Source organism: Myotis daubentonii, chromosome 21 (assembly GCF_963259705.1).
Source record: "Myotis daubentonii chromosome 21, mMyoDau2.1, whole genome shotgun sequence".
Classification (NCBI taxonomy): domain Eukaryota; kingdom Metazoa; phylum Chordata; class Mammalia; order Chiroptera; family Vespertilionidae; genus Myotis; species Myotis daubentonii.
The window spans coordinates 17250863-17261270 of NC_081860.1; the positions used below are offsets into that span (position 1 = coordinate 17250863).

The 10408-nt window shown below is 55.5% G+C and overlaps 1 protein-coding gene across 1 annotated transcript; it reads right to left on the reverse strand.

Moving 5' to 3' along the window:
- Positions 1 to 2572: 2572 nt before the first annotated feature.
- MCEE (methylmalonyl-CoA epimerase) lies at positions 2573 to 10358 on the reverse strand. Its single transcript, XM_059677914.1, has 3 exons — positions 10243 to 10358; positions 5600 to 5940; positions 2573 to 3094 (listed from the first exon to the last, which is right to left on the reverse strand). Exons 1-3 carry the CDS (start codon positions 10286 to 10288, stop codon positions 2942 to 2944), a joined length of 540 nt encoding a protein of 179 aa, XP_059533897.1. The 5' UTR covers positions 10289 to 10358; the 3' UTR covers positions 2573 to 2941.
- Positions 10359 to 10408: the final 50 nt, after the last annotated feature.

The following is a 10408-nucleotide window of genomic DNA, read 5'->3' on the forward strand; positions in this document are numbered from 1 at the left end:
GCCTCTTCCTTCAGGGCTGGAACGTGGCTCCAGGTCTGTGTGTGATCATCCGATTAAACTGAAGTCACCCTCCCGTGTTCTGTGTGAGGTGGAGATGCTTTGACGTGTGCAGTAGCCGCTGACATGCCTACAGGTGTGTCATAAAACATGATAATGACATATTAAACACACACACACACACACACACACACACACGGGTTCTGGCTGCCAAGGGAGGGCTTGGGGGGATGAGAGTGGGTGCAGGGAGCCCAGACGAAGGGGGGTGGGGAGCGGCAGATGGATGTGAGCTATTTGCAAGGCTAAAGAAAGAGGCCTTTGTGAGGGCTGTGTGTGTGTGTGTGTGTGTGTGTGTGTGTGCGCGTGCACGCACAATGTTGGAGGTGAGGCCGTGTCAGAATTCAACTTCAGTCTCTGGCTTGTGCAACTTGAAGAAAGATGAGGCAGGCCTGTGGGGGAAGTCCAAGTGTGTCTTCCACTGTTGCCATGAGAACCATTAGCTTCTTGCCCTTACGATAAGCTGGGCCTTCCATGTTTGAGGAACGGGAATGACAACAACAGGAGTTCATTTCATGCTCAGCCACAGCAACCAACCAACCCCAGGCCAGCACCATAGCTTGGGGGGGGGGGGGGGCACTGGCATGGGGACCAGGTTCCGCCAACTTCAGCTCCCTACACATCCCTTTCCTTGGTTCCCAATCGCCCGTGTTACGTGCATAGCCTTGTTGCAAACAATTGCACTTTTCATTAGCAAATGACCGCCCCGCGCCTGTTTTCCTCCGAGCTCAAATCTATTCCGATCACCTTGAGGGGCGGGGGGATGTCCGCCTCGTCCTGCACCTGAAACCACCTCGCGGCTTATCCACCCACCCTGCGGACTCCGCCTGTGCGCCCGGCCAAGGGCAGCCCGACGCGCCTTATCGCAAGTTCTCAGGAGGCGAGTTTGGCAGCCGTCCTCTCACACAAGCCAGTTCTGTCCACGTATAAAGGTGCAGGATATGTTTTGGCTCTTCAACAACTAAGATGTGAATTACAGCCGAGAGGTAGCGTTCTGCACACAATAAGCATAGGAAACACTCGTCCCAGGCTGAGGGCACAGGACTCACAGCTGTTCTGGCTCTGAACCCGGCAGGGTGGTGCCACCCGCACACTCACACCCCGTGGCTGCGGGAACCGGGGTCACCTCCGTAGGTCACCTTGAGACACAGAAACCTGCTCTGTCACTGCGAGCTGACCGTGGTTATCCAAGCAAAGAGGACATACAAGGCCACACACTTCTCAGTTCACCTTTTTCAAAAGAACTGATTTTAGAGAGAGAGAGAGAGGAAGGGAGGGAAAGGGCGAAGAGGGAGAGATTTTTTGTTCCACATAACTATGCATTCATTGGTTGATCCTTGTACGTGCCCTTGACCAGAATCGAACCCGGGACCAGGCTAGGGCATTGCTTTTAACTTTTAAATAACAACTCAATGCTACACTTGTCTTCCCTAAGAGCAGGCTCAATGTGTACATACCTCCTTCTCTACTCAGCATCCAATTATCCGTGAGTTACAAGATGTTAACACTTCCCCATACACCGTGCACTCTATGCATCCATCTGAGATTCTGAAAAGTCATTTGATACGAGTTTAAGGCAGGGGAGGGCGGGGGGGGGGGTCGCGGGCGGGGGAGGCGGTTGGGAGGGTTAGACATCAACCAAAGAACTTGTATGCAGAGAAGCATAACCAGTGGACACAGACAATGGGGGGGGGGGGGGAAGGCCGGGGCTGGGGGGCAGGGCAGGCTGGGAGAGGACAATGGTGGGTACGGAGGACATTTGTAATACTTTCAACAATGGCCCTGATTTGGCTCAGTGGATAGAGCGTCGGCCTGCGGACTGAAGGGTCCCGGGTTCGATTCCGGTCAGGGGCATGTGCCTGGGTTGTGGGCACATCCCCGGTGGGAGATGTGCAGGAGGCAGCTGATCGATGTTTCTCTCTCATCGATGTTTCTGACTCTCTCTCTCCCTCTTCCTTCCTCTCTGTAAAAGATCAATAAAATATATTTTTAAAAAAATACTTTCAACAGTAAAGAGTTTTTTTAAAAGAAGAAAGTCCGGCCAAAGGCTGTGCCTCCCAGCCTCTGAGAGCTCTGCTCCCTTCCTTTCCAACTCGCTCCTGCTGCTTTGTAGCGACTTACATCCGCTTCACGAAGCCGCTTCCCGCCGGGACCCTGAGCGCCTCAGCGAGGCTTCCACCCTTCTGCACACCCTTCAGGCTGCTGTGTCCCTGCAACTCACTGCCCTCTCCACGACCACCGACTTTAAAAATGCAGCCGACGGTGCAGCCCGGAGCTCACACGCCCAGCTCTCCACAAACCTCCTACTTGTACGGACAGGACTTAGCACCCCAACACCTGCCCTGAGGGGCTGTGAGCATGAGTTGTTCCAGAAAAGCCCAACATCTGAGGCCATACATCCTCTGTGCCCCCATCCTGCCTCCTCTCTCTCTCTCTCTCACACACACACACACACACACACACCCTTTCACACAGCTAGTGTACTGTCCGAAATGACCCCACTGTAGAACAGGAAGAATGTGTTTCTATGAATATGATTTTAATAATATTCCTTAGGCATTCAGTGATCACAATTTTCTCCAAATCAAATACACACACACACACACACACACACATACAGGTGTGTGTCCCCAAAAATGTAGATACACTTAGCTGACGCTCAATTGATGTGTCTTTCTTTTCAGATTTAACCCATTGGAATTCATAATTATTCAGAGGGTGTACACGTTTTTGGGGACACACACGGTATATATATACACACATGTACATGACTTTTTGAACCTCATTCTGTGATTTGGTTTTAACTCTGAAGTGACCGAAGGAGTGAAGGACTCAAAGCCGAAGGACCCGGGGCGCTTCCCGGTCACTACCGCAGCTCCTTACACGCTCAGGCCTGCTCCAGCTCCACCAGGACGCCCCCACAGTCCTTGGGGTGCAGGAAGATGACGGGTTTTCCGTGGGCCCCTATCTTGGCCTCGTCACTTAGACTACGGATCTTCTTCTCTTTCAAGTCCTTCACAGCGGCATTTATGTCATCCACCTGGAGAGACGGGAAGAAACAAGAGTGCGTTTGAGATCATGGGAACACCGAATCACAGGATCCTGAGGCTAGAAGAGACCTCCGCTCACGGCTCTCCCCTCTGCCTTGAGGCAGAGCCTTTGTGAAACCACCACACATCCCGGCTCCTGCTCCAGAGGGGAAAGCAGCCGCGAGATCTCCCTGGGTGAGCAACCATGACACGTAAGCATTTTCGCCATTTTCAGCAAACCCCTGCTGCCTGGATGGGGTTTAGGGGAAGCACGGCTAGTTCCAGTCGACACCAGACCCCTCCTAGGGGGCGGCCTGCAGAGGCCGGAAGCACTCGTGGCAGCGTCCCTGGATTTAAAGTGGTCTATGTGGCCTGGCTGGTGTGGCTCAGTGGTCGCGCCCCAGGAATGAGGAGGTTAAGGCTCGTTTCCTGGTCAGGGCACATGCCTGGGTTGCGGGCTTGGTCCCCAGTGGGTGCAGGAGGCAGCCAATTGATTCTCTCATCTCTCATCATCGATGTTTCTATCTCCCTCTCCCTTTCTCTGAAATCAGTAAGCACATATTTAAAACAAATAAGTGATCTGTGCAGCTGGTGTTATATTTCCAGCGGGCAGCACTGGCAGTGAGTGTAATCAAACCATACGTGCTCAGTGACAACTCCAAGGCCATCGCCCTGGAGCAAACGATGCTTTTGGCAAGGGCACCCGTGGGGCTCGGCGTCCCAAGACAGCCGTCTGGTTCTGAGGAAGATCAAGGTTTTTAAACCAGCGGATTGGAGGAAGCCCACCAGCCTGGGACGGCTCTCTCTCAGACTGAGGCCTGAAAGATAAAACCTGTCTGCTGGTTAAGACGCTTGATTTTTTACGGAGAGCAGCGAACAGTGGCGGTGTCTCACATTAACGTAAGGACTAACCCGCCTCCTTCCACAACTTCCCGTGGCCCACCCCCACTTTTCACGGAACCACATCTTCATCTCCCCGCCAACCTCGACTCTCACATCCACTGCTACGCTCCTGAGCTTGCGCTGTCCCCACTTCACTGCACTCCTCACTCACACCGGCTTCCTCTGAAGCCTGGGCTCTGATGTCGGACCCAGACAGTGCGCTGTGGGACGGAGCAGTGGGTTCAAAGGCGGGGATCCTGCTTGTCGTCCTTGGGGGCCTCTGGTCAACCCCAAGTCCACTGCGATACAGACCTGCAGCCAAAATTCACCTTCTGAGACAGGGGGCGCGGTGAACCAGGAGGCCTTGCAAGTCCCCTGCCGAACGCCTTATGGCCCCCACCTCGGATTTTAAGTTCAGCTCATACAACGATGGCGCCGTCCAGCAGTGCCGACGCTGGAATCAGAACAAATCTAGTTTGGACACAACTAGTTAGCAGCCTTGCCACTCACTAGTCATGTGACTGTGGGCAAGCTATTCTCAGCCGGCTTCTCACCTGTGGATGGGGAGAACGGCGCCCTCCTGAGGCAGCTATAAGAAATGCAGAAAACAATGCAGGTGGCGTCCTGGGGGGCTGGCAGTGGCTCTGATAACTCTGTGCCTTTTCACCTGCTACTCCCGCTGCCCAGAAGGGCTTCCTCCTCTCGTGCCCGGGGGATCCCTTCACAGGTGCCTTCCCACCTCCTGGCCGGCCACAGCAACCAACCTCTCCTCGCCTGTGAGCGAGGAGACACGCGCGTGAACTCTGCCTATCACAGGGCAGGCTGCCCGCACCGGCTGCCCCTGCCACTGGGGCACGGTCCCTGTCCTGTTCGCTGCTGAACCAAGGCCAACTTCGGTGACTTTTTAAAAAATATGTTTTTATTTATTTCAGAGAGGGAGGGAGGCAAAGGGGGAGAGAGAAACATCAATGATGGGAGCGGATCATCGAATGGCTGCCTCCTGCACGCCACCCACTGGGATGGAGCCCACAACCCGGGCAGGTACCCCGATTGGGAAGCGAACTGGGACCTCTGGGTTCATAGGCTGAAGCTCAACCGCCGAGACACACCGTCCGGGCCTCAGGGCCTTTTGGAGAAGCTGCTGAGTCCAGATTTGACAAACTACGTTGTTATTTGCAGTTTTCTAGAGGAAAAGAAAATCCACCCACGGATCCATCTTGAGTGGGACCAATGCGACTACCAATCCCTTAAAGACCTTCATGCCCTGGCCAGTCTGGCTCAGTGGACAGAGCGTCAGCCCGAGGACTGAGGGGTCCCAGGTTCGATTCCGGTCAAGGGCAGGCACCTCGGTTGCGGGCTCCATCCCCAGCCCTGGCCAGGGTGTGGGGTGTGGGAGGCAACCAATCGATGTGTCTCTCTCTCACATTGATGTTTCTCTCTCGCTGTCTCTCCCCCTCCCTTCCACTCTCTCTAAAAATCAATGGAAAAATAGCCACAGGTGATTAGAAAAAAAAAGAAAAGAAAAAGAACTTCATATAAAATTTCTGATGACAGTGACCGTATCCGTCTCCAGAAGCAAAAGACATTTTGGGGGAGAGAAACGTCAGACGCCGAGCCTTAAAGGAAATGAATACCTCAATGCAGACGTGGTGCATGCCTCCGGCCTTGTTCTTCTGCAGAAACCCCGCGATCGGACTGTCCTCTCCCAGCGGGTGAAGCAGCTCCAGTTTGGTGTTCCCGAGGTCGACGAAAACCACAGACACTCCGTGCTCAGGAAGGGGGGACACCTCGCTGACCGGGGCCCCCAGCGCGTCCCGGTAAAAGGCCCGGGCCTTTTCCAGGTCCGGCACGGCGATGGCCACGTGGTTGAGCCGCCCCAGGGCCCACACGGCAGCACTGGCCACGCGACCTGAGGACCGGGGGGTGGAAAAGGCTCTCCCTGTGGGAACGGGAGCCTGCAGTCGTGAGAACAGCCCTGGAAGATGGAACAGTCGTTGGCAATGTCCCTTTGACGTGAATGCGCTTCTGAAATTATTTAAATTACTCACTCCGTTCTGAAATAGCTGCCTGAGGTTAAAAAGCTAATTCTGAGCCATCTGATGTTAGATTCAGAGCAAGGAAGGGGATCTTCCCTAAGAGCGTACATTTACCGACAGCACGTGGAGGGCAGCTGCCGTTACGAAGAATTACTTGCTGCTCTCTGCACCTCACAACGGGTGAGCTTGAACGCGACGGTGACATAACACACTTGCCGGTGAGAACAATTCTGTTCCTGATCTATGACCGGTTGTCGGTGTTACAGTCTGTGACCGTACAGTACCTTTTAATGTGCATTTTATCTGAGTGGCTGTCAACCAGCCCAAATGCCTCACTGTTGGGGAAAAGAAACAAAGGTCTCCCCAGCGAGTTATCTCTACGAGCGAAGGGGCAGCCAGAGGAGTGTGGCGGGCTGATGTTTGTTTCTGTTTTGTTTTCTGTTCTCTCCCTCTCTCTCTCTCTCTCTCTCTCTCTTCCACTCTAAGAAAATCAATGGAGCCCTAACCGGTGTGCCTCAGTGGATAGAGCGTCGGCCTGCGGACTAAAGGGTCCCGGGTTCGATTCCGGTCAAGGGCATGTACCTGGGCTGCGGGCACATCCCTAGTAGGGGGTGTGCAGGAGGCGGCTGATGGATGTTTCTCTCTCATCGATGTTTCTAACTCTCTATCCCTCTCCCTTCCTCTCTGAAAAAAAAAAAATCAATAAAAATATATTTAAAAAGAAAATCAACAGGAAAAATATACCACGAGGACTAAGAACCCCAAAAAATCTCACTCCCCAACTAGAGGCTGCTTGCCCTTGGGCCATGTTGTGGCACACCCGGTGCTGTAGTCGCTGCGTCGTTTCGTGAACCCACCACTCACGGCGTTTTACGGCCAGCGCTCTCCTTTCGCTCTGGAAGTTTACGGGGCTCTGACTGCAGACCCTGCTTGGTAAGGGTTTCGGGATTGAGTGACTACCGACGTCCTGGTGGTATTCCAGGCCTACCTTCTTTTTGCATTTTGATGCAATAGCACCGGCTTACAAGTTGCCCAACGTAACATTAGTTGTTTATAGGAACTCCCTAACTCACTCACACGGCTCATGGCCGTCAGTTTTAACTTGGGAAACGCCTTTGAACGTCATGTGAAAGTGCGAACTGTATTTGTGACCGTGCTGCCTTCAAAAACCTATAAAATGGAAAAAAAGAGAAAAAACGAACAAACCTGTAAACTGATGATCACCCCAGCGCTGAGGTGCCGGTCGGCAGGCCTTGCCCCGACTGCTGGGGTCCAGGCACAGTGGGGGCCAGAACCCCCGGGGGGAACACCTCACTGATATGACCTCACCTTCCTAGTGGAGACCCCGGGGCTTATCGCGTCGTCAGTTACGCCGCGAACCGTCTACGTAACCTCGCAAACTGTTACATCCCGAATTCCGGAGTGAGAGCGGAGGCGCCGTAGCCCGGCTCCGCCCCCGAGTCCCCGTGGCCATACCACAGAGGCAATGTACTGGTGCACCCTGCGAGTCAGCGTGACTCTTCCCACTTGAGAGACAAGGGAGACAGACGGGCCTGGCTCAGTGATTTTCCTCAAGGGCACACGAGGTGGCAGAGCGGAGCCTGGAGCCCAGGTCTGTCCGGCACCGAGGTCAGTGCTGTTAAACGGCGATGTTTGGCGTCCTCGTGCCTCTGAAATGCTCCCTGAACCTCCGTTTTTAGTATCTTTAGTGTGTGCTCCATGAGCAACAGCGACTTGCTAAGCGATGGCTTTCTGAGACAAGGAGATGACTTTTATGAGTTTGGTGTGGTTTTTTTTTGGGGGGGGGGGGTTGGCAAAGGGCAGCTTGCAATGGTGTGTGCGGTAAGATGCTGACTTGCACTTTTACCGAGAAGAGGAGGGAGGGCCTGGGAGGGCGTGTCAGTGGCAAAACCTGCCTATCACCTGCTCGTTAGAGATTCGTTTTAACGAATATAATCCTTTTTCGTGTACACGAGTCACCTCTTTGTACCGATCATGTGCGGAGGCTCCTATTCTGCCCTTGTCTCCTTGGGGCTCAGCACTCAGCCACGGCAGATGCGTAAGACAGACTACAGTGATTGCCCTGGCTGGCGCGGCCCAATGGTTAGAGCGCCGGTCCGCACACCGGAGGCTCTCGGGTTCGACTCCCGGCCAAGGGCGTGTGTAAACCTGGGTTGCAGGTTCGATCCCTGGTCCTGGTCAGGGTACGTGTGGGAGACAAGCAATCGATGTGTCTCTCTCACATCCATGTTTCTCTCTCTCTCTCTCTCCCCTCCTATCTTCCACTCTCCCTAGAAATCAATTAAAAAAAATATCCTCACTCGTCAGGTGAGGACTAAAAAAAATTTTTTTAAAAAAGACGACAGTGATCGCCCTAGCTGGTTTGGCTCAGTGCATGGGGTGACCGCCTGTGGACTGAGGGGTCCCGGGTTCGATCCCCAGTAGGGGGCGTGCAGGAGGCAGCCGATCCATGATGCTCTCTCATCACGGATGTTTCTCTCTCTCTCTCCCTCTCTGAAATCAATAAAAATACTGCCCTGGCCGGTCTGGTTCAGTGGATGGAGTGTCAACCTGCGATCTGAAGGGTCCTGGGTTCGATTCCCGGCCAGGGCACATGCCAGGGTTGCGGGCTGGATCCCCAGTAGGGGGCGTGCAGGAGGCGGCCGATCCATGATGCTCTCTCATCACGGATGTTTCTATCTTTCTCCCCCTCTCCTTTCCTCTCTGAAATTAATAAAAATATATTTTAAAAAACACTAGTATATTTAAGAATCGGTTCAGCTTGAGAAGCGACTTCAGAGGGCGGGCAGAACTGTGAGGCCCGTGGGCGGAAAGAGAGGGAGCCCTTCCTAGGTGAGAAGCCGGACATTATTAGGGGTTCACCCCAGCCGCACCCCGGGAAGGTGCCGAGCTGAAGGACGCTCTGGGGTGACTCCCTGGGAGCCGTGACCTCAACGGGGAATTCCCGGTGGAGGGAGAGCTGCCCTCCGACGCCCCCCACCCCCACAGAAGAAAAGGGGGGGCTGGGGGGAGGTGGGGACCGGGGAGCCAGGACACCTGCGATTCTGTCACCACGGAATCCAGGCAGCTTTTTAAAAAATATGTTTTTCTTATTGATTTCAGAGAGAGGGAGGGAATCATGGGCCGGCTGCCTCCTGTGCGCCCCCTCCTGGGGATGGAGCCCTCGACCGGGTCCTGCGCCCTGACCTCCGGGGTCAAAGGTCGGCGCTCACCACTGAGCCCTTTTTTATTTATTTCTAATGGATGTAGGAAACTCAGGGGGCCTGCGAACCCTGCACCAGCGCCCCTCCGTCCTGCGGGGGCACAGGAGGCAGTTATCGGGGAGCAGGGGGGCGACGCCAGCCTGTCCACAGCGGGCCTTCCGCAGTGCGGTGTGGGAGGACAGCCCACGGCTTTGTCTGTCTGTTTGTTTTTAAATATATTTTATTGATTCTTTACAGAGAGGAAGGGAGAGAGAGAGAGTTAGAAACATCCATCAGCTGCCTCCTGCACACTCCCACTGGGGATGTGCCCGCAACCCAGGTCCATGCCCTTGACCGGAATCGAACCCGGGGACCCTTCAGTCCGCAGGCCGACGCTCCATCCACTGAGCCACACCGGTTCCGGCGCTTTGTCTGGTTTTTATATGGTTAATCCTCACCTGAGGACATGTATATATTTTTTAAAAACTTTTTTTTGAGAGGGGGAGGGAGGGAGGTGGGAGAGAGACTCATGGGTGGGCTGTCTCCCTGGCGCATGCGCGCCCTGCGCTAACCACTGCGCGGCCGGCAGGCTCGGCTCTCGTGTGTGAGTGTGCGTGTGAGTGTGCGTGTGAGTGTGCGTGTGAGTGTGTGTTCGCACAGGACTTGCCTTCCTTTCGGCGTCTCTTCTCTAGGGCGCGCCCTCACAGAAGCTCACGGCCCCTCCGCCGTTCACTTCGGTCCCGGCCCTGCTGTCTGTCCCCAAGGACGGGCTCCCGCGTCCCTCCGGGCCGTCGTGGAAAAGGGGCGCCGTCACCGGCACGCCCTCCAGGGGGGGCTGTGAGGCGCCCACAGGAGGAGGCCCCCGCCCCCGCCGCTACCCTGAGGCGGTTCTGGAAGCCCCCTTCGGCCTCACGGTGCGGACGGCGGCCGCGCCCCGCGCCCCCTAGCCGCCCCGCCTGGGTTCGGGGCCTCCCGCCCCCTGAGCCCCGCCCCCTGAGCCCCGCCCCACGGCGAACCCCGACGGCGCGGGGGAGTCACCTCCTGCGCACGCCGCCGCCACAGCCGCCCTCAGCACCTGCGCCATCTTGGAAGCGACGGGCTAAGACGCGGCGTGCGTCGGACGGGGCGTCAACGGCTCGGCCGGGGGGCGGGGCAACGTGCCAGAGGAGGGGCGGGGCGCTTAAAGGGGCGGGGCAACGTGCCA